A 24,860-nucleotide genomic window follows, 5' to 3' on the forward strand; every position below is an offset into this window, starting at 1 on the left:
ATGGCTCCTCACATGGCTGCAGGGCCTGGATTGATGGCTCAGACCACTCACGGATACCAGCAGAACAAAGGCTGTAATTAGGGCTCATTACCGCCTCGTCGTCAGTGTAATGGGCGCCGCGCGCGGGTGAATAATCAGCGCGGCGGCGTCCGTAATAAATGCCTGACACACTTTTGTGGTTAACTGCGTGGTCCCGAATGCCGGAGCCGGGCCACACCTCTTTATTTATAGCGCGCGCATGGCATCACTCGCCAGCACTCACGCTTCACCTCCGGGCGCGGGTAGACTGGAACGCTACCCCACCGGAGGACATTACATGCCCGACTCTAAAATGGAGGCCCTGAATTAACGTGCTTACGCCGACTCGGTAACTCGGCTCTTACTAAAATAAAATCGCCGCTTGTCACGAATTGCCTGCATGCCTGTTTGCTCAGAGATTGGCACACAGAACACACAGCCCGAGCGATTGCTAAACGAAGGCATGCCTGACTCTAAGATGGAGGCTCGCATTACAGTGAGAGTGTTCTAGATTGCCGCTTGCACCAATTATAAAGGAGTTCAAAGCGGGATTAATACCTAGTTGCCTACATGCCTGTTTGCCCAGAGACTGATCCACAGAACGCACGGCTTGAACGACTCTAAAATGGAGGCTTGCATTACAGTGGTATTACAGTACTGATGACTACAATGTTTTAGAATGTTCTAAAATGCTCTAAGCTACACATCAATCATACCTTCCTGCATTTCAAGGTACACAACAAGGTCTGATAAAGGGTGTGGGGCTAAAAGGCCTAAAAGGGTTTCGATATACATCTGTGGGGTCACAGTAGACCAAGAAGCCCAATCTACTCAGAGAACCTTACCACTGTGGTGAATGAGTGCCGATCTCCCAAAAAAACAGATAAAAAAGCACATGTCCTTAAAGATGGCTGAGAAGGAGACTAAAGCTAACCTCAAGACAGTTAAAGCAGACCCTCCCAATCTGGATTCGCCAAACAAAAACAAGCAGGATATCAATTCTGCCAGTACGGCATTAATAGCTTACAGCGTACAGAGAAACACTAGGTGATGTTGTGGCGGGTGCAACAACAGTAACAGTAACGCGCCAGGGCCTGTAGTACAGAGAAATGATGTGTGTAATGCACCAAGACAACATTGTTTCTAGCATCCTTCCGTCCGTTGGAAAATTAGTTCCAGAAAACCACTAAAGATATAGGGGGTCAATTGGTAAAGGCCACATATCTAGTCTAAGTGGAAATAAGAATGAAAATGTGATGCAACACGACGGGAACACAGGAAAGGAGGCCATCAATGAAAAGACATAGTATCACCAGTCATTTGCACAGACATCCCTGGCTTCCAGCACTAAGGCTACATCAACTATGACACCAGGCAATAAAACATTTCTATGCCTGTATGATTGTAATTTTTTAAAATCAGGAAATTTATTAAAACCCTTAGTTAATCTCCCATACCTGACAAAAGTAGGACAAGAGCTTTAGTAAAAAAAACATATTGTAAAGATCGTTTCGAATAAAAAAAAAAAAAGTGAACGCCTTGACTTGGTTCCTTCCAAATTGTGCTATTTATCTTCCAAATTTGAATTAAATAACTTTCTGTTTTTGGTTCTCAAAACACTAAGTCTTTAGACGGGAGGTGACCAAGGCTTGGATTACAGTTCTTTTTGTGGAATCCGGCAGCATCCACAAGATTTCCCTAAGCCATTTAAGGATGACAAAACAGGTTGCAGCCACCTTTGTTGCTTGGGGTCTCATCAAGAGATGGTCATCGATAAACCCAAGTTGCGAGCCTGATTGGTAGGCTGGGGGCAGGCACCCAATTCAGGGGGCCAATGTTGGGGGCCCCAAAGCTCTTTGTTCTTCCCTAAGATTAATACCTCAGGCTTCACCCCGTTGAGCTTGAGTGAATTTACTTGCATCCACTGTGCAATTTTGCAAAGCCCAACTTGTAGAGACGAGGACTTAGAAGTTTCTTTGGCAGAGAGGGAGAATACTATTTGGGTGTCATCAGCATAGGAAAAGATCGACAGTCCTACCTGCTCAGCAATGTCGGCCAGGGGTTTAACATAAATATTAAATAATAAAGGGCTAAGAATTGAACCCTGTGGAACGCCATAGGGAGAGGCATGGGTCTTGGAGACTGCCTCTGCGGAGAAGACCTGAAACATACGATTCAGGAAAAAGTTAGCCAACCATTTCAAGGCCTGCCTAGTAACGACAACAGATTGCAAAGTCTGCAGAAGCACAGAATGGGATACCGTATCAAATGCGGCGCTCAGATCCAACAATATGAGCGCAACGGTGTCACCAGCATACCAAACGACTCCCAGAAGTGTAGTTTCTGTGGAATATCCTCCCCTGAAACCTGATTGTGACATATGAAGAAGATTGTTAGTTTCCACGTAATGGGTCAATTGTGGATTTACGTGTTTTTCCAAAATTTTAGAAAAAGCGGGTAGCAGGGAAATTGGGCGGAAGTTGGACATCTGGTCCGGATCGGCATTAGCCTTCTTTAGCAATGGACGAACCATCGCATGTTTCCACTCAGGTGGAATCACGGCTTCTCGAAGGGTAGCATTAAGTAACTCCCAGATCAGCTGTAAGGTAGATGGCTCCATTTTTTGCAGGATGGTAACAGGGAGCAGGTCCCGAGGAGAACCTGATTTTATGCCTTTTAAAATGTGACAGAAGGAAGTGGTCTCAAATGGTAACCATTGTTCGAGAACATTCGAGCTGTGCACTTCCGGGACCTCTAACTGAGATCCATTATTAGATAAGCCGGGGGTCGCCATACTTTGCTGCAAAGTGGGGGTCTTAGCAGCATTTAATGTTAAATAAATCTGCTCTACTTTATTAAGAAAGAACATTGCGATATCTTCGCATTGTGGTTAAGTAAGAATTGGAGGTGGAACTTGATTAACTGCACCGGAGAGTTCCTTGATCACTTTAAATGGGACTTTTGGGCATTGCAAATGGTAGAGCTTAGATAGTCAGCCCGAGCAGTATTACAAAGAGAGTGATATATTCTGATTGATTGTTTATAAAAAATGTAAAGTTGAGGAGCATAGTTCTTTCTCCAGCGTCTTTCCAACGCTTTGCATTTGCTCTTCTCTTTTTTTAAGCTAGATGAAAACCAGGGAGCAGGGGGACAATGTTCCTTCACTTTCTGCGTAGAGGAAGGAAAGCAGGTGTCAACCGAGTTAGAGATCCATTTCATAATAGTATTTAGATCTGTCATGGAAACCAGATTAATAGCAGGCATAGTTTCAGTTAAAGATTTGTTAAAAAGTTCCATATCCAGTTTACCCCAGCTTCTTGAATTGATCCTGCTTCCTAGGTTGGGTACAGTTAAGTTAGTCAACTCTATTTTGACCCCGAAATCAACAAGAAAGTGATCAGACCAGATCACAGGAAGAGCCAAAGAGCAGCGTATGCTGTGGATATTAGAAAAGATTGGATCTAATAGATGGCCAGCCTCATGGGTAGGACCTGTATTAGAAAGCACAATGTTCATGGCCACCAAATCAGATATTAAGGTAGTGCTGATTGGACAGGTAGAGTCATCAAAATAAAGATTCAAGTCGCCTAAAATAGTGAAATGAAATTAGCTGAGCTCTGCCATCCACTGTACCCCTGGCCACACATGGCTCCATACTTTCGCTTGGTGTTGTATCTTTCTCTGCACCCCATTGAGGCCACTGTCTCTTTAAAGTTTTCCATATCTTCTAATCTCTAACTTAACAGTGGCTGCTTTTGCATTTAATGTCCTCTCTAGCACGGAAATGCTGCCAAAATCTTGAGTGTGAGGCGCAGTTGTGGCCAGAGAAGAGTGGTCTTCACAACAAGTCGCCAAAATCCGCAAGAGTAAACAATGGCAGTATATGCAGGCGAATGAAGGGAGATATCTTAAGCTTCTATCCACGTTCAACACGGCCTTGTACAAAGTAATGAACCTGGAACCCAGACAGAAATCCTCAAAAACAGCAGAGGGTCCGACATCACTTTTGAAAATGATAAGCTAGTGAAAACCAAATGCATATTTGGAGAAGTATTACGAACTGAAACAGCAAAGATACTTTAACCGTGCAAATTTGATTAGGGGTAATATTCTAAGGAAGATAACACCAAGATCTAAATGTAACATTATGAGACTGAATGGAGAGGGTCAGTGTTAAATTAGAAAACATATGATTAATGAAATGACAATGAACACATTAAACAAGCTGAAAGCAAAATTAAAGGAGACAAAAACAGCACATGAATTCTAAAATGTCTAGGTAACAATTGTGGTGAACATAGTACTCAAGGACAAATCTTGAGGCACATGTGATCTCTGGATAAAATGCTGACCATAACTGGCCATTCAAAATCTGATTAAATGTATGTTTCCATGTGTAAAGACTGCCTTCTTCTAACATGTTTCCATAAAATATTACACAACATGGATATCTAATCGCTCAAATGTTACAATACGCCAAAAGGTCAATTCTTATCTGAAAAGTGATTTACGCATGACCCATGAGTAACCACAACAGTTAATACAAATTAACCCCATATGCTCTTTATTATCCCCAGCAGAAACTATTATTTCAGCTTAAGGAACCCTGCTGTTTTGAACAGTGGCTGGGAAAGTGCTTGGAGCGCATCAAAGTGATTAAGAATCATTAAACTACCTTCCACGCAACAGCACCAAATTCGGGAAATGTGAAAAGAGCAGCAGACAATATATAGCGAAATACATAGACAACAGTTTCCTGCAGTTATTTCTACATCACTGATTTCCTGAGAGCCCCAGAGGCGACATGTCCGGGAATCAAACAGCAGAGGACCTCCTGCACCCTCACGCATAAGTGCATACTTCGCGTTGTGCAGAAGGGAGCAAGGCTAATGTATTTCTAAGTATGCATTCCCTAGGACTCCAAAACGCGCGCCATTTCGAAAATCAAACAGGATTGTTTGGGGGGTTTCTGAAAGTAGTATCGTACACAAGCACTGCAGGAAATTAACTGCATAAAACAAATGAAGGACCTAGATTTGTGCGGCTCAAAAATAGAAATGATAATCCGAGAGAACGTTCTAGCCGCAGGACTCCCCGCGGTAATGGAAACAGGACGCCTCAGACCCTACTTTTTGATATGGCTCGAGGACTGGCCCCAAGCAAACCTACTCTCCAATCTTGATCTGTCTGTTCGAGGCGAGGCCTATAGTGACACTGGCTCTGGAACACAATCTCAGAAGCTAATTGAATGGCCAATGGCGGCGAAAATAGGCCTGAGCGGACAAGACACTGGACCACTTTAACAGCAAACACTTGTCCATACTGTGCCCTTACCTTCGCAGCATTCCAGTCAGGATCCTGGAACTCTTCCCCAGGTTTGTGTCCGTTTCTCGAAGCTGGTTTAAAGGGAAGAGAAATAAAAAGAACAGGTTGCTTTAAAAGAGCACAAGAGTTCCTGAAGGGTAGTGTACACTCAGAATTAACAGAACGGACGAGAGGATCTGGTGACAAGGAGAATGACCACAAAGTACAAGAAGGGGAGAGACCTGGCTATGGAGGAAATTATTATTATTATTTTTTAATTTCAATGTTATTATTATTTATTTTTTTATAAAGAAAGGGCCTGCATGCCATACATTTAAAAGTAAACAAAATACATAGCTGGAACCACTGCTTCAAGCACTAGCCAGATATACTACCAAGAGAGGATGACTACGAAAACTATTAATCCATAAGGCCATCGAGTCAAGGAAGGAATGCAAATGTGATGTCATAGATCATGGATCAGGCTTCATTACACCTAAAACGTAAACAAACTGTATAAAATTGGTTTCAATGAGTTTGCCTATCTTAGCTGCGAGTCTTGATAATGCCTGTTTATATTACCTCTACTAGCTTTCTACATTATATGTTGCTATTTTGCGTTTTTTCCCACTTCACACAAACTCATCAATTAGGGTCTGCAGTTTGAGTAGAGTTAGTCTCTTAGCCGGAACATGGAGTTGTATAAACATGCATAAGATACGTGGGAGTGTCATTTTAATGGCAGCTAAACGTCTGAGTATGTAGAGCCCCCCTCCCCACCCCCATATGCCATGACTGTAATTCTTATTTTACTGTTCGAGTAACACCATTGTATTTAGGGTCTGCGGTTTGTTCCCTCATAGGCGGAATTTGTATTATTAGACATTGGATAGAGTATTTTGACCACTGAAAGGGAAATTGGCAATCTCGTTGTCTCACATGTTGTTTGGGGAAGTAAAAGTTATGAATTTAAAAATTGCTGCACTTCCTTTTAAAACTAGAGATGTTGCTGTAGTCATCTATCTACTAAGGCCAGAGAGAGGCTACTGGGTTTGTCAGCATTATGTCATCAGCATTTACTGCTAGCTCATAGGTGTTATTCCCTACTATAATCTCATGGATGTACCCATTCCCTGTACCCTGCCTCATAATAATTCAACGCAGAGAGCTAACAGAATAGAGATGACAACGCGGTCTAGTTCCTCCAGGAACTTAGAATCCGTTACAAATACAACTGATTGCTCTGACCCCAGCAGACTTTTGTTCTATAGTAGCTGGCGACCATGCCTCTGAAATTCGACTGCACACTGGTTTTCCCTAGTGTTTTATACAGGAATTGTCATGTAACACGCTCAAAAGCCTTTTGGCATTGAGTGATAGTAATATGCTTCCTTTTGTGCCCTTTGAACGTAGCCTATTAGGTGCAGCTAGGATTTAGAGTTCTTGCTGCAATTACTTCCCAGGCTAAAGCCCACTAGGTCTGGTGCTACTATGCCAGGGATTAGTTTGCCTAATCTTTCAGCTAGGATGCCACTGATAAGGCTCATAATTTTAACCATAGGTTCGTTAGTTTGAGTGACTGGGTAGCTCTCCTATCTGAGTCACCCCCTCCCCCTTTTGAACCACGTTGTCCTACAACAAAATCATTACTCACTAATAAACTTAATAACTGACAAATTAGATTACCGGTTGAATAATGTGATTCATGAGTAGGCTGACCACACTCAAATATACATCAAAGTAGCAAACCCTTCAGACCTTTACACCCTCAAATTATTTAAGAAAATCCTAAGAGTACGGATGATCATTTTCTCCCATAAACTTAATTTCTCCTGCTACACCCAGAGGACAATTTTCCCTCAGTTCATCTCGGCTTCAGACTCTTACTGACCTGGGCATCACACGAACACTAGCACCCTTTGATAAATCCGTAGGATTCATCCGTTTCCAAGGCAAAACACATTTTCAATGTAACTAAAACTGCATCTTTCCACCTTCACCTCTTTAGGAAAATCAAACACTCCATCATACCTGAAAATCTCAAGCTCGTAAGATTCTGGAAATTCTTTAAGTACAAACATCTTGACTCAACTATGTCTTCCAATGCTTTGCCTGTAGGGCCTGGTACAATCTGTCTTATCCATGTCTGAAGGAACCAAAAAATTCACTTATTCAGAACTTATCAATAAATCCTTCCCACTGGACAGCCTCTGCTCATGCTGACCACGGTTCTCCTCCATTAACCTCTCTTCTACGTCCATTGATTCAGATATCTGTAAAGTGCTCTACTGCTCATATAGTTAGGTTCACGCTATACAAGTATAATAAATAACTTTAGCTATTGTCACCTATAAAAACACTTTGATCTCCATATCAGGGGAACCCATGCTTAACTTTTTATTTCTCACTCTTCACAGTGAAAAGTTCGTAAAGTCACCTGTATAGTATACGTGCCTAGTATATCCGCTGTACAGCCTGACAATGGTGCAGCGGCTGTGGATGCAAACTGCATGAACCTAAGATCCAAACTCTGAGGCTGCACTAACTCTAAGGCCGCGCTTCCCCTAAGCTACGTTTTCAAGTACGCTGCTCAGTTGACTGACAATCATGGACATCAGTGGATAGGTTTGAGGGACAGGTCTCCACAGTGTGTCCTTTGAGCTGTGGGACTCTACAATTGCTTCCAGCCACACCAAAGACACTCAGATATTTCAGGACTCAGAATTAGCTGTTTGATTCTTGATCTTTTCTAAAAATGAGAGAAAAGTATTTTGTCTTTCACTGGTCAATAAAGAACTTTCCAGTAAGGCAGGCCCATATTTGGGTATTATATGGTTTGGAGCTCTCAACCCACTGACCACATTCATTGTGGAAGGATTTTAAAGTGCTTTAGAGTGGTGTGGGTTGTGAGGTGGAGGATGGGTTGGTGCAGCCAGGACTGTCTTGTGGTCCAGCTTAAATATACAAGGAAGCCGGTATCGATATCGGGTTTCCTGGCGATTTCTGTGGCTATATATCCTATACATTTTACCTCATAGCCCAGAATCATTTGGATTGTTACAGAAAGCCCCAGACAGTATTAATTGAATCCTCAAACTGAATTTTTAAACAAAGGCTTGGCACATTTCCGATTAAATTAAGACTCTATCCAAATGTCTACTGAATAAAATCTGATTTTAACCAGTTTACCAAGTTTGCTGCAAAATCTATGATAACGTAGGCATTACTTTTCAAAGTTGAATATTCTCCATTATGCATCCACGATTAGCCTGTCTCTTCTTCCAAATAAGCAGGACTTTTGAGATCTATCATTTTAAAATTGCATAGTTTTGCAGGGAGTGAAACATTTAAGGGACGTCTCGAGAATGCAATTAATGTTCACTTACGAATTTACTGTGCTCTTGGTGTAATTCCTGATGAGTGAAAACAATGCATGTTAAGAATGTTAAGTCCTTAAACTCACAGCTGTGCCATGTCAGTTCTAAGCATGCAAGAATGTGCACCACTCAGGTTTGTTTCGTTGAACAGTCAGCTTCACAGGCCTGCCTGTGGCTCTTTCCTAGACCCAAATCAATGCATCTGTTACCAAGGATGGAGAATGAATCAAGAGGGAGGAATGGATTTGGCCAGTCAGCTTCCATACAAATACTTTAACGCAACCCATACGCTTAAATCAAGAATCACATGTTTAAATTATGACAGAAGCCCAAGATTTATAGAATCCATGTGGAATGTACGAGTAGCTGCCTGATAAATATAGGGAAGGTGACATCAAAACCACAATGCCATGGTCTGAGACCTGAGTGTACAGAGGTTCATCCAGAGGAATGCAACCTCGAACACCTTAGTAATGGTCCAACAAGAAATGGTCACTTTGTTTACTTCCTTGTATTCTTCCCCAGAATACTTAGAAGGGGATAAAAACCTATAGGGGTGAACTACTCTAAACAGACTTAAATCCTGATATTTAAGCTAATAAAAATATCGCCTGTCAATGAAGAATTACGTCCTGGAAGATATGCTGAAATTGCATATTTATTTATGTGAAAATACAAATGAATGCAAAGAATAGGCTTAGATGACACTTGTAGTATGCCCTTGTTTCAGTGAAAAACACTGCAAAACACAAATTAATCGAGTGGTTGGCGCTTGCTATCTCTCATAGCTGAAATGATGGCAACGAGAAGCCAAACGAATTATAGGTTTGCAGAGAAAATAAGACAAAACTAAAAGGAAATTCAGGTGGGTGTATGATGTCTTAAACTAAAAAGTTGTTGATTTATAGGTTCATTGTAGCAGGTGTCAAGACCTATCAGCCAGGCCATCATTGTGTACTCTTAGTTGTATCCACAGGGATACCCTTTTCAGCTACCAACCCGGTAAATAATATGCCATCATTGACAGAACTTGTGCAAGAGCGAATCCATTTCCACAGAGCTCATGGGCAGAGTGCCAAGCACATATTCTTGCAGTGCATCTTGTAGCATGTATTGACTTGATCTCTTCAATGAACCATGTTAGTACAACGATGATTTTTCAGTAATCAATCCATTAAATTTAGAGTTCAGAGGAAGGACTGAAGCAATGTACACTTTTATCTGCAACAAATTCCGCTCTCTGGAGGTGGTAAACATCCAAATTTGGGGCAGGTTCCTGAGTTCACACTGAATATTGAGATGTTAAGACTTCTGCTGAATGGCTAGTTGACTCTGCAGTTGAATAATATCTAACAAAAGAAAGCCCAAGCTCCCATTCATAAGGAGCATGTGGAAGTGACTAAGGGCCTGATTTAGCCTTTGACGACTGGAGTAGTGCCCACCAGGAAGGCAGAAGACATTACACCTCTGACATCCAAGGCCGTTTATGGTCCCACTTGTATGTAGCACCTAAGTCAAGTGAACAACAAACCAAGACGATGATCATTATTTGAACAAGCAGTGGTAAAGCCAAAAGGTCTGCCCTACATGTGAGCAATTGGCTTTGTCAATGTTTTAGCCATATTGTACAGCAGTACAGCTATAGTGCAGCATGCCTGAAAACTTAGGTATAAAAGTGCTAAGACGCGTCATAGAGCTTTTTATTTCTGATGGGAAGGGAGGGGCAAGCAACAATGCAGGAGAGTGTGGGAGGGAGGGGCAGGCAATAACATGGGAAGGAGGCGGGAGGGATAGGGCAAGCAAGCAACAGTGCAGCAGGGGGTGGGTGGGATGACACATGCAAGTAAGCAACAACACAGGGTTGTGGGATGGAGTAGGAAAGCAAGAATGCGGAAGGAGCAGGTGGGACGGGGTAAGCAGTAATGCAGAAGGGATGGGATAAGTAAGCATCAATATGGAAGGGATGAGTGGGGCAGGGCACAAAAGAAACAATGCGGGAGAGGGCAGGTGGGATGCGGCACATAAGCAACATTGAGAGAGGGGCAGTTGGGACTGGGGAAGAAAGCAACAATGTGGGAGAGAAGGAGTGGGACGGGGAAGAAAGCAAAAATGTGGAAGGGGTGGGATGGGGAAACAAGCACCAAAATGGGGGGACGGGGAAGTAGGAAACAACGTTGTAGGCACGGGTGGGACAGGTCACAAACAACGTGGGAGGGGGCAGGTAGGACTGGGCAAGCAAGCAACAACGCAAGAGGGGGGTGGGACAGGGCAAGCAGCAACGCAGGAGGAGTTGCAAGTAAGCAACAATGTAAGAGGGGTGGGTGGGGCAGGGTAAACAAGCAACAATGCAGGAGGGGTCAAGCAACATTGCAGGAGGAGTCAAGCAACAATGCAGGAGGTGTCAAGAAATCGGGTGGAGGAGGAGGAGGAGCCTAGCACGCATCCAAGATGGTCGCGTGAGCACAGGGCTCCCCGGACCCTCGCTGCTCCTCGGAACTTATCCTGACTCTATCCTGACTTGGTTGACGGATTCTGGAAGATGAACGTTGGCTGAACCCTAAACTCTTTTCAGAAACCAAATCGGACCTGGGAGACCTGATCTATGGTGGTTTGAACTTTTGAGGCCCAACTGATGGCTGTGCCCGGTGCGAAGGTGAACTGTGGAGCCGGGGCATAGTTGAACAACAACGGCATCGGGGCTGTGCCGGCGGCCGTCTCATCACTTTCGGTTTCACTTTTGGATCTCTGAGTGGCTGGACAGTGGAGTTGCTTTGTGCGGCTGGGTTTTTACTCGGCCTTCGCTTCGTGCCTTTGCCTCCGCCTGAACCCAGTGTGCCCATTGACTTTGATCCTCTCGCACCGCCACATTGCGGTCCCTGGTACGGCTCGTGTCGGCTTCGCCCGTGCCACTTTGACGCTTGCTCGGTGGTCCCCTTCGGCGAGCGTGGTTCCACATGGGAGGCAGAGGGGATCCCGAGAGGCGTAAGACCAAGACATCCCTACGTGGGGGACCGGTCCAGACCAACAACATGGACCGCTACACTCAGGGTAAAGGGTCCCCTGGGACGGCCAGTGTTCTCCCGGATGACGCTGGGGGTGTTCCGTCCGCCCCTCCGGATTTGTCCCTGCAGGACATCATGGGCGCCATTAATGGCATCAAGGAGACCATCGCTCAGCAGTACGAGGCCTTGGCCCGTAAAATCGACACGGTGGCCATTGATGTTATGCTAATTCGGGCGGATCTCTCTAAGACCAAAGAGAGGGTCCAATCGCTGGATTTGCGGACGTCCACCCTTGGTACGGATGTGTCGGACCTGCAGACTGCTCTCGGCGACCTCAAGTCGACCAACGACCTGATGGCCCGGCGGCTGGAGGACTTCGAGGGACGGGCTCGACGCAATAACATCCGCGTCATAGGTGTTCCGGAGACCTCCGACAATCGCCCGGTGGATCTTATGGTTGAGGAACTCATCCTCAAACAGCTTGCCCCCGCTGGCCTGAGTAAGTTCTTTGCCGTGGAGCGGGCCCATCGAGTCCCAGGCGGTCGGCCGCGACCGGGAGCTCCCCCGAGGCCTATTGTCGCAAAACTTTTTCACTACAGAGACCGAGATGCGATTCTGCAGGCCTCACGGGTACATGGCCCGGTCCGATATGAGAACTCATCCGTTAACTTTTTCCCGGACTTCACCCAACTGGTCCAGAAACAGCGGATGGGTTTCCAGGGGGTGAAGCGCCGTCTCCGGGACCTGGGTCTTAAGTACTCGATGCTTTTTCCTGCTAAGCTCCGAGTGGAATACGAAGACCGGGCTACCTTTTTTGACTGTCCTGCGACTGTGAGTGACTGGCTGGATTCTCTGCCGGATCGGGGTGACCGGCCTGGGCCTTCTGGTGGTGCCGAGGGTGGTGGGCCTCCTTCGGAGTGACTTTTGGTCCTTGACTTTGACATTTTGTTTTGTTCGGCTGGGTTCTACTTCTTTTGTACATTTTGTTAAATTATGATCTATGTTGGGGGCGGGCAGGGACGGGTCCCTTTCCTCCTCCGGGGTCTTTTCGTAGAATGGGGTTTGTAGGGCGACAGGCACACTGCAAGTTGGGGTGGTTTTCTGGACCGCAGGGGTGCAGGGTGGGGGGAGTTGAATTTGGGGGGGGTTGGTGGGTGGGAGGGGTTGTTTGGATTTGTGTTTTTTGTTTTCAAGGCGAGGTATTGGCTCTGTTTCAGTTTCAGGTGTCGCGCTATTTGCTGGGGGACCTTTGATCTATTGGAGGGGATGGGGGGGGGCGGGTTGAGACTGATGTCTTGGAACGTCAACGGATTGGGGGATCGTATCAAACGGGGTGTTGTGCTGCAGTATTTGCGTCGTTTGACGCCTGATGTGGTATTCTTACAGGAGACGCATCTGGTTGGTAATGTTTGTCATGCCATGAACAGGGGGGGGGATACCGACTCGTGGCCCATTCCGGTTTCACCACTGGCTCTAGAGGGGTGGGCATTCTCCTACGATCTTCACTTCCGCTAGAGATCACCAGGGTTGTCCTAGACGATAGAGGGCGCTATGTGGCTCTGATTGGGAGGTGGGAGGGACAGTCCCTTTCCTTGGTTTCGGTTTATGTTCCCCCGGGCCTCCAGAACTCTACTTTCTCAGACTTGGGTCGTATGCTGCTTGAGCTTCCTGACAGTCTTTTGCTTATGGGTGGGGATTTTAATTCGGTTGTTTCGGGTGATTTGGATCGCCACCCGCCCAGGGCCCTCCCTGCTGCCCAGGCGTGGCTCGGCGGACTCTTGGATACCTTCGGTCTGGTGGATTGTTGGAGGTTAATGCATCCGACACAGTGTCAGTACACATTTCACTCTGGGGCCCATGGGAGTCTCTCCAGATTGGATTATTTTCTCATGCCCGCGGCCCAGACTGCCCGGATTCGAGAGGTCAAGCACTTGGCCCGGGGTATCTCTGATCATTCCCCACTGTGGTTGCTTTTCGACACCGGGATGCGGTCCGCTGGGCGGATCGCCCCTATTAACCCTTGGTACTTGCGAGATCCCAAGATTCGTGATAGCCTTGTTAAGTCGATTGATCAGTATTTTCTCGAGAATGAGGGGTCGGTGTTGTCCTCAGTGTCCCTGTGGGAAGCCTTCAAAACAGTGCTCCGCGGGCATGCCCTATCCCAGATAGTGGAGGCTAAGAGGGTTAAGAATGAGGCGGTGGTGAAGCTGGAGACTGAAATATCGGGGCTGGAGGCGGCTTTGGAGACGGGTGTCACTCAGGATGGGCTTCATGCCCTCAGCTTGAAGCAGTTTGAATATAAGTCTCTTGTCACTGACGCTGCCAAGAGCATGTATAGGGAGCAACAGGGTAGGTTGTATGATGGCGGGGACAAGGCGGGTAAACTGATTGCTTGGTTGGATAAGAAGGAGAGAGTGAATCGTGTGGTCCCGGAGCTTCGGGTTTCGGATGGAGTGTGTGTGACTGACCCTGGTGAGATTGTGGAGTGTTTTGCTGACCACCTCCGGGCGGTGTACTCCCCGGTGTCTGATAGAGATGAGGATGACTCTCGTCTCTTGCTGCGGGATATTGCCTTGCCCGGCCTATCCGTCGAGGACCGTGAGCAGATGGATGCCTCCCTGTCTGTCGCCGAGATTGCTACCGCGATTCGTTCCCTTCGCTCGGGCAAGGCTATGGGCCCCAACGGACTGCCGATTGAACTGTATAAACTACGCCCGGATAAAATCGCGCCCTTCCTCCGTCGTATGTTTCTGGAGTCGCTCGAGCGGGGTTCCCTTCCCGACGACCAGCGTCTGGCTACTATAGTTGTTATTCCCAAGGACGGTAAGCCACGAGACCGCTGTGCCTCATATAGGCCTATCTCCCTACTAAATGCCGAACCGAAAATCCTTGCCAAGGTTCTCGCTAATCGTTTGCTGGGAGTTATCTGTGATTTGATACATCCGGATCAATGCGGCTTTATCCCTCATCGTAATACCGCTCTCAACTTGCGGCGTCTACATGGCGTCCTCGCTAGGGCGGAGTACTTCTCTGAACCGGCCATATTGGTTTCCTTAGACGCCACGATGGCCTTTGATACCATCGAGTGGCCATTCCTTTGGGCCGTATTGGCGAAGTTTGGCTTTGGGGAGGGATTTATTGGTTGGGTGAAGCTCCTCTATGCTGGTCCAATGGCTCAGGTGGTTGTCAATGGGCGGGTTTCTCGGCCCTTCGCGCTCGGGAGGGGTACTAGGCAGGGGTGCCCGTTGTCCCCTCTGCTCTTTGCTCTCGCCTTGGAACCGCTCGCTGCCTGGCTCCGCTGGGAGCCCTCGATCAGAGGGATCCGGTGGGCCCCGGGCTTCGAGGATCGGGTCTCGTTGTACGCGGATGATATTCTTCTGTACCTCACCTCGCCGCGGAAGTCGCTCAATGTGCTTTTTGATGTCCTTACTTCCTTCGGGAGAAATTCGGGTTTGATAATTAACTGGTCCAAATCTTGCGTGTATCCTATCTCCGGTGGCCTTCCTCTCTTGCCGCCTCGGCTTCCGATCCAAACATCTCAATCCGGCTTTAAATACTTGGGGGTATACGTTTCGTTGGATCCGGCGGTCCGCTATGAGCAGAATCTCCTGTCTCCCCTCCGGCGTTTGAGGGCGGACACGGCTCGGTGGTGTAAGTTGCCCTTGTCTCCACTTGGTCGCGCAGCACTGTTTAAAATGATGTCCCTTCCCAGATTTCTTTACGCTCTCCAGAACTCCTTCGATATCATTCCGGCGGCCTACTTTAGGGAAGTGGAGAGTTTGCAGAGGAAACTGGTTTGGGACGGTCGTGCGCGTATCGCTTTGGCAAAGCTGACTCTTCCCTGGTATGACGGGGGCATCGCGCTTCCTGACATTAGAAGGTACTATTGGGCCTCCCAGCTGTCTGCCATTAACCATGCTACGTACGCTCCTGGCTCGAACCCGGCATATGAGATGGATAAATTCCTGCTTACCGGCGGTAACTATAACAGAGCGCTTTACTCTCGATCTGCCGGAAGGACCCTCACGGGCCCTACTAGGATTGCGGTACGTGTGTGGAAGGCGGCGAATGTAGCTGTGGGCTGGAGTGAGCGGTTAACGTGTGCTACTCCTCTATTCGCCTCTGAGCGCTTGGGAAGCCTCTGGACAACGAAAGGCTTTGAGCACTGGGATACGATCGGCATTAGCAGAGTGGGGGACCTATGGGTTAAAGGCGCGGTTAAATCCTTCGCGGCGCTTCAGAGCGAGTACGAGCTTAGTGAAAGGGAGTTCTTCCGCTATGCCCAGGTTCGGCACGCCCTACTCTCGGTCTTTGGGGAGGGGACCACGGTCCCTGTTTCTTCGCCTCTCGAGGACCGTATACTCGACGGACACGTCCCCGACAGTACTATCTCCCTGATTTATAAAAAACTAATAAATAATCGGGCTGATCTCTTGGTGCGTCTTCGGGAGGCATGGACGGGAGATGGGGTGGAGTTGGACGACGAGGACTGGCAGTCTGCGCTGTCATCCCCTAAGGAGGTTGCCATCCCGGCCCGTCTCCGTCTGGTCCAGCTTAAGATTCTCCATCGTGTCTATGTGACGGGTCCCCGTTTGGTCTCGATGGGGTTTTCTGACGACGGGCTCTGTAAGCGTGGCTGCGGGCTCAGTGCCACCTTTCTCCACATCCTCTGGGAGTGCCGCGAGGTGGCGGAATATTGGCGCCAGGTGCATGATGTTATGAAACGAGTCACTGGGGTCGCTCTGCTGCCGGAGGTGCGCCGATGTGTTCTGAATGTGTGGGAGCCCAATGACTATAATGCGGCCCAGGCTCGGTGGGCGGCCCTTGGGAACATGATCGCAAAGAGATATTGCGCAGCTTTGGGGTTCCCAACGGCCTCCCACCGTGTCCGTATGGAAGGAGAACATGGACTGGTGCATGTTCAGGGAGAAGACGGTGTATGTGGCTCGTGGTAAACCGGGGGCGTGGGGTAGAATCTGGGGTCAGTGGAATGTGTATCGAGGGACTATCTGTTCTCCCCCCCTGGTGGATACGTCTGAGGTTGCCTTGTCCCCCTGATCCTTGAGGGTTCCTTGCTTACTCTGTTCATCTGAGTATAGATTTGGTTTTCCCGTGGCCCCCCCCTCCCTCTCAGACCCCCCTTTTATTGACCACCCTAGGGTGGTCCTATGTGGAGTTCCTCTGCTATGGTTGGACGCCCTTTCAATGTTTTTCGCCTTGCTTTTTGTTTTTCTTTACTTTGGTTGATAGTTATGTAAAAAGGGTGTATCCTGACTTCCTTTATGTACAGCTTGATCTCCTGTCATTTAGCGGAGCCCCTGCGGGCCAGTCATTGTTTTTGAACTGCTTGATCATTTCTGCATACTAGCGGCCGGCCCAGGAGGTTGTAGACCCGTGCTTGTACCCTTTTTCTCTGCACAATAAAATTAAAAAAAAAAAAAAAAAAAAAAAATCGGGTGGAGGTCAGCAGCAATGCAGAGTGGGACAGGCAAGTGGAGACAGTCTTCCAACACATGCACTCTAATGGGGAGCCGCAACTAAAAGAAAAAAGTAACTCTGAATGCGCGAGCAGTGGAAGGACACAAGACAAGGAAGCAGTACTTGGGTCATGCACTAGGGAAGGGACAAACAGACGAAGTGGAAGTGAAGCAGGCAGGCGCTGCCCAAAGAGAATCAAGAAAATGAAAGGGATGGCGAAGCCAACCAATGGCAAGTAATGAGTGGAGCTCTAAGCCCCCTATAAGTGTCTTGCAGGCGACACTGCATTTGCTATCTCAGATGAGACATAAAAATGATACCATGCCATACTTCCTACTCTTGCTGGAAGATGGAAGGCTGAGTGTGTGCTAACTTGCTCCCCAATAGGCATGCTGCTCTTATTTAAACTGCATTTCCCTCAAGAAAAGTAAGAAGCATTTCTAAGTCAATTTCAAAGTCAAGAAATTTGCTTTAATAATCCACATTTGTAAAGCGCGAACAATCACCCCTAAGGGTCTCTAGGTGCTGGGGGCCGTCGGAAAGATTAAGCAAGCTATTGCCCAGAGTCACATGGTGCTGGGCTAATCTGCCGCCAGCGCCGGGGATCGAACCGTGATCCCCAGATTCCAGAGTCAGTCGCCCTGGCCGCGGCACCACACCTCTTGCAGAAGATGGCCGTGAACTGTCATATTCTCCTGTAAAGCGGTCATTGATGTCTTAAAAAAGTTAGAGAGGACTTAAAGATCAAATATTGGTGGGGACTAAAATCTCTTGGGGAGGAGGTTAGAAAGCAGCAACTGAAGACCATCATTCCACATACACCACTATAAGCCTGAGAACAGGTTATGAATATCTATTTTAAGTTTGATTTTGCAATTGTTTGTCGGTTCTTAATGGCCTGTGAGTTGACAATGGAATAAAGGGATGTGATACTATTCTCAGGTGTCTGAAGATAATCTGGAAATATAAAGTAGTACATTTATGATGATAATGGTACTATAAAAGTCCCACTTTCCTGACTGGGAATGCCTGCTGTCTCGGGCAGGGCCAGATTACGGAGAGCCCTGTGCATCCATCCACTTGTCTGTATGTCACCTATGATTTTCACACAGTTCTAACAAATCTCTCTTCAACCTATGTGCCTTAAAAACAGCGTATGCTTACGAGGAGTGGCAGGATGGGTGTTGTAAAGGAGAGTGATATAAAACCAACAGTAGCATACTTTCACTCCTTCCCTCGTGTCAGCGAGCAGACTATATATGCAGATCCACCAGTAGGAAAATACAGCGAATGCTGGCCACATTTAAAGGAAAGAAATGCAAAGCATTCTCCACAACAATTTTTCTCTCGGAAAACAGGTCAAGAGACCAATGACCATGAAATATGAGTGAGCCATCTGGTTACACTGAAAACTCCTGAACTGGGCATATGCCTAAACAAGTTACTTACTTTATGTAATGCTCTTTCTAATAGAGACTCTGTCTTGCTCAAGATTACTCTCCTTTTGAATATTCCCAGGTGTCGCCAAAGGACAAATGATCAGATCCTGGAAATCCCCACTGACCCCAGCTAGTGGCCAGCTGGCAGGAGGAGGTCATACACTGGGGCACGGCCTAGGGCCAAGCATTACTAGAGAGGAGTATAGAGGACTCTGAAAACAGCCCATAGCCTTTGTGTGGGATGGTTTATTGGAAACATTCATGTCCCACATAGATAATAGTTAGGGACACGTAGAGAGGGAGAGGCACTCGCCTCACAGACATTGCCGATGCCCAACCTGGAATTCCCAGTGACTGTTACTTAATGGCGGAATATACCTTTGGTCTTGAGCTGGAATGTGCTCCGTGTCGACCTTGCCTTAAGGAGCTTGCGCCCTCACCTCGATCCTCCTAACAATACTATTCCCCAAAATCACACATGGCAGACGACTAGCTGGGGTTGGGGGGGCGGTATAGATAATTTGTTTGAGTTGCATTATCTCAGCGATATTGGGACACGCAGCTTCAATATGTTTTCCGTATATCTATGTTAATACCTATTAAGTGACATGTGAACCAAATCCACTGCTACTAAGCTTATATTGTATATCCTCGAATGTCAAAAAATGTACATTATGGCGAAGGACTCAATGTATGTCATGTATCTTCCTTTATATGTTAAAACTCAGTTTGTTTATTAAAAAAAAAATGTGGCTTTGCACTGACAACACTACACACTGGAAATTATGTACAGCGCCTATATAGGCGCCACTCTTGCGCACTGACGTCAGTTGCTTTTGAGGCTGTCCTTGCCCAGAGACACAGGGCCTCAATAGCAAAGTGTTGTGACCAGTGCGGCGAATCCTAGACTTGGGATCTTATTAATGGATAGAGTCCAATCACAGAATGGGGAGGATCGATGAGGAATATGCAGCTAGATAGAGGCTCTACCAGAAACAGAGCTACCGAAAGTAAGTAACTTGTTCTTCTGATAGAGACTTCTAGTCTCAGATTCCTCAGCTTTTGAATATATACCAAAGCAGTACCTGTTCGTAGGTGGGGCTGTGATTGGGATCAAACCAGAAAATCCTGCAGGAGCGAGCTGGCAGAATGCCCCTCTCAGTAAACGTGACTGTCCAGACAATAGTGCTTTGAGCACGTGTGGAGGGACACCCACATAGCCGCCTGGAAAATGCCCACGACAAGGGCTAAATGTGCCAATGCAGTGGTAGCAGCTTTGACCCTGGTAGAATGCACACACAGTCCTTCCAGAGAGTACTTTTTGGCCAATGCGTAGCAGATCTTAATGCAAAGCACAATCAAGTAGGAGATGTTTTTTGTCTGCACAGCCTTACCTTTTTTAGCTCCAGAGAACCCCTTTAAGAATCAGCCTTGTCCCCAAACAGGCAAGTCCCGGGAAAAGGGCTTGCCCATGAAATGCCTGAACAACCAGTGGACTGCAGCCAAGCATGGCGATGAATGGCTACACTATTGCCAATGGCCTTCCCGATGGAAATCAGTGGTATCCTGGGGCACAAAGAATGCCTTGGCCGCTTCATAACTGTTCTGTACAACCTGGGCAAGGACAGACAGGAGATTTTCAGGAAGACCTTGGAGGACTTGAGCCACCAAATCCCAAGTGCGTGGGAATAGCTAGACAAGCCGCAGCTGGCATTCAATGATCTAAGAGCCAAGCTGGTGGATGAGAAGTCTCTCTTACCAAACGTCTCCACAGGTGTTTACTTTCAGGGCAGGGATCCTGATATAAAACAGGGCTGCCTCTGGCAAGGCGGTGGCCTCTGGCGATCTGGCAGTTGACCGGGGGGCCAGAATAAGTTTTGACCCATGCCCCCAATAGGGTATTTGTCTGTGCCTTGTCAAAAGGGGCTCAGTGGATGTTTGCCTGGCTGGAGGACCTCTGTCAGGACATTGGTATTAACCTTTTAGGGGAAGTGGAGGTCAAGGACTTCGGCTGCCCTATGCATCACCATGGCATAAGACCAAGTCAGAGAGGACAGTAGGTACCTCGTCATCCCATGTCAATGGTGTCAGCATTGGCATTGAATAGGCGCTGGAGGCAGCCACAGGTTGTTCTCGGAGGGTCAAACTGGTCCAAGGGTGAACCAGCAAGCTGCATTCTAGATGGAGAACCTCTCGTATCTGTGGGGGCGGAAGGCAGAGGTAAATGGCAAGTATCTAAAGAGTCGAAGTTTGGATTTGCGGAACTCTTCAATCTGTTCTGGAGTGGCGAACCGCCAAGAAACTCAGGTTGAGCGGGGACAAGTTAGTCACTTGACTTTGGGAGGGAGATCGAGACGTACGGTGACGCACTTGCCTTTTTAAAAGTGTGTGTTTGGTGGGAAGGGGCAGAGTCCCACTTAGATTTCTTGTGCTTTTTCTTCAAATTACCCAACAACTTTGATCAGGACAAAAGTTGACCTCTGAAATGACTCCTGCGACTTCTGGATCTGGAATGAGCTCGTAAGTGATTTGCACCAGTCTTGTCTCAGAGTCTTTCTGTGCTTGGCAATGAAAAAGTTTGCCTTGCTGTCTTGAATGGCCTTCGGCGTCATAGGCGCATATTCATTACAGGCATTAGGGTTGTGACTATCGCAGACAACACAGGCCAATCTTATGAGCATGTATCACAGACATTTGCAAGCGACATTCCTTACAGTACTTAAAACCTGTCATTTTGGGAGGGGACATCTCCTTTGCACACTGACATTTGAAAGACTTTGAAGAGATAAGGGTCTCAAAGAGAAAAGTGGCAGCTCCGGATCCACGTGTGGAGGCACAGAAAGAAAGGATTCAATGTCAGCATGTGGGAGTGGCGCCTATATAGGCTCTGTACGTCATTTTTGCAGTGTAACGACATCAGTAAGAAGCAGCACGGCACCACCAACTGAAGCGCAGAAGTACTGCAAAACAAATTCGGGATTCAGTCTGACTAGTGGGGAATATTCTAAAGGTGAGGAATCTGCAGCTAGAAGTCTCAATAAGAAAAGCACTGAAAAAGCCAATAGATCTAGCATTGGCTGCCAGCCTTTTGGCTTTTGCCAATGCTTGTTTGGTTTCGTCCTTGTTTTTGTAAAAGGTTATTGCTTGGTAAGTCACTGGACTTCCACCAAATGTATAAAAAAATCCTAAAAGCTACACTTTTTAAAATTTTAAATAGCACACAATACAATAGAAGCCTCTGGATTTATGGAAACTACTTTATGTGTGGATGTGCTCTTTGTGACAGAGAGGATTTATGCCACTGGAAGATAAGTTAGCCAAACAATGAAGCGGGCTGAGCACCTGACCCACGTTGTATGCTGCAGTGGCCAGAAAAAAAGGTGAATTACAACAAAACAGTGAATTAAATTAGTTGGCGGAAAGCCCCTTTAAGTAAGAAAATACTTAAATTTTAGTAAATATATCATTTGGGGGAAAACAAAAGGTCCTGGCTAACGCCAGACCTAAAATGCTGTCTATTCCCTGGTGTACCAAACATGAACTCCTTGCAGAATCGAGGTACTAGAACCATGAATTTGGTATCTGTGAGAGATACAAGATGCTATCTGCGGAAATGCCTACCAGGGGTACCACTAAACAATGGATTATTAACCACGTGTGACAAAAAGATTGTCTGAAAAACTAAAATGTTAAAGCTCGTAAAGCATCTAGAGAATGCACCTGTTGCAAAACAGAGGATTATTTCCTGGAAAAGACAGAGAAAACTGGCAAGGCTCTAGGAATAAAGAAAGCTGTTTGGGGAAGCAGTTTGTCCTAAAATAAGTAGTGCGTGGTTCACTAGATAGTACAAATAGAAGCTTCTGGCAAACGTGTTGGCCACCAAACAGGCAATGTTCCGTATAGAAGCACCCTCGGCATAAGTATCTATATTTTCAAATGGATTATGCAGAAAATAAGCTAGGATTAAGCAACGACCCCATTGGGTGGCTGCCATCCAGAATAAAGCTGCAACAGTAAAAAAACATTCCTAATGCCACTTCTAGCACACTCCTAACTCACTTCCGAAGAACTGTTTGAAGCTGACATGAGCCTGTCGTCAGTCACTATAGATCTTGGTTTAAAAGGAGCTTCACAGTACGGAAACCGCTGTAAACACGAATAATGTGGCAAATCTTTTTGCAAAGCTGGCTAATGTTGAGCACTTGGGTCACACTGCACAGGTAAAGAAAGGTTTCACATTTACATACGGTCCAGCTGGCTCACTGAGGAGTGTACTACATCTTTTTGGAGTTGTACTCCGACGGATGTTATTCCTTCTTAGCGAAGGGTCTGCGGATTGAATTCGAACGTTGCTTTCACACATCCTGTCTTCACATCTACAGTGCATGGTGCCCAAGATAGACAAGAGGCATGTGTGAAACATCACTATATTAAAGCAAGAGGCATTAAACCTCAATTGCAGAAAACAATCTTGTCAGTGCGGGGAGCAGCAACAAAATGATGCTGAGGCGAGGGCAGCCAGCTCAACAATGCCAGGTAAACAAATATCAAACCCACTACAAAATTAAAGCAACACCCAGGAGCAGAAAGGAGAGAAAAAACTGGGGTGCAAAGAGTGACTGTGGAATGAAAGACGGTCCACACAGGGGATGGTGTGGGCGTGGACTCCCTGCCTTCAGCTCTCTGCTCTTTTTTTTTTTTTTTACAAAGGGTTGCAGAGTGCCTCCTGCTAGGAGGTATAATTCTAACAGTGTGGATCCATTGAGAAGACCCCATGGGAGAGACTATAAGTTGTATCTAAACACCTTAGAGCAATCTTGCTGTTTATTTTGTTTTAACATTTCGATATTCGTCTACGGGGCACAGGTGAAACAACAGGCTTCAGCGCAGTAACATAAAACAAGATCGCACTCAGGTTAGGAGAGATGTAAAAAAATAAACAATTATGCCCCAAAGGCTTTGCAAACCACCAGCGTGCAAGACCTTTTCTAAATTCCTTCGGGTTATTGATGCCTTTAGAGCTCAAAGGAAGAGAGTGCTATTCATTTATTTATGGATTTCTAGAGCGCCTTCATCCAATGTTCTTTACATTGGTAAAGGTACCATCTTTCACGATACAATATTAATGAAAAATGATTGATACATTTTGAAAAACGATTTCTTTTCACACAGATGGTCAAACCATGGTGAGGAGATACCGAACAAGTGTATAGAACAAGTAGTAAGGGAATGATAAAGGCAATGCAAACAAGCATTGGCAAAGCCAATAGGTCTCACCTATGCAAGAGCCATTGGCCTTGCCAATGGGTTTTAGCCATGTTGCACGCCAGCGTGGCTGCTGTTTAGCATTGCTAAAAGTTAGTAATGTAGAATAGATTTGTGTGGAGTGTCGTAGAGTGGGATGGGGAAGAGTGGAGTGGCATAGGGTGGAGTCATATAGCGGGACTTGAGTGGATTGGTGTAGAGTGTATAAGCAGCATAGAGTACAGTGGTGTAGAGTGCAGCAGCATAGCCTTCAGTGGTGTAGAATGCAGCATCGTACAATGCAGTGGTGTAGATTAGAATGTTGCATAGGAGATTGCAGTGGCAGAGTGCAGTGGGGCAGAGTAGATCGTCAATCAAAAAAATGGGGAGGGGGGGGTGGGGTGGGGGAGGAATGAACCACAATGGCCTCAATACCAGAGTCTCAGCAATAATGTCTCAGAGACCCTCAACCACAGGTTCACATGCAGTGTATGTAATTTCTGCTCAGTGTGTTTTGGGGGATAATGTCATCATTGGGTCTGTCCCTTGAGTGTCCCATTCTTCAAGTGACTACATAACCTCCACTAGGAGGGAGACTGTCTGGATATTGACACTGGTAAGTGAATTAAAATTACCTCCTATCCTGTAGGTAAATCTGTATTGAGGGAAGAGAATAGGATGGTGCATGATCGGTGTTAAGTGGATGAGTCACTGATCCACGACACCTACTTGTCAGGTCGACATGTTTCGGCCTGGAACAGCCCATACAGGTCTATAGCCTTCGTATGGACCAGAAGTAAGGAAGCCTCATACTTTAGGACTTTCCGTTATTGTGTAGATGGGTGGACTAACTCACTCGTCTTCGTTAGGGAGCACACGTTGCTCGAGACGGATCATGGTTATAGGTGCCGTCTTTGGCCTAGAACTTAAAGCAAATATTCAAATTACTTCATGGTTTGAAGGACATAGGTTCTAGCTTGGCTTACAAAACCGTCCTT

General features: G+C 46.5%; 1 protein-coding gene across 4 annotated transcripts in view; it reads right to left on the minus strand.

The window, feature by feature from the left end:
* VTI1A (vesicle transport through interaction with t-SNAREs 1A) overlaps positions 1-24,860 on the minus strand; it is a 1,077,795-nt gene that overhangs the window by 340,507 nt on the left and 712,428 nt on the right. For all 4 annotated transcript variants that reach the window (XM_085603407.1, XM_085603404.1, XM_085603403.1 and 1 more), the window contains one exon: positions 5,353-5,414. In XM_085603407.1, the coding sequence (XP_085459533.1) occupies positions 5,353-5,414 (62 nt within the window). The remainder of the gene's footprint in view (positions 1-5,352; positions 5,415-24,860) is intronic.

The sequence above is a fragment of the Triturus cristatus genome, chromosome 1_2, assembly GCF_964204655.1.
Source record: "Triturus cristatus chromosome 1_2, aTriCri1.1, whole genome shotgun sequence".
In the NCBI taxonomy this organism is placed as follows: domain Eukaryota; kingdom Metazoa; phylum Chordata; class Amphibia; order Caudata; family Salamandridae; genus Triturus; species Triturus cristatus.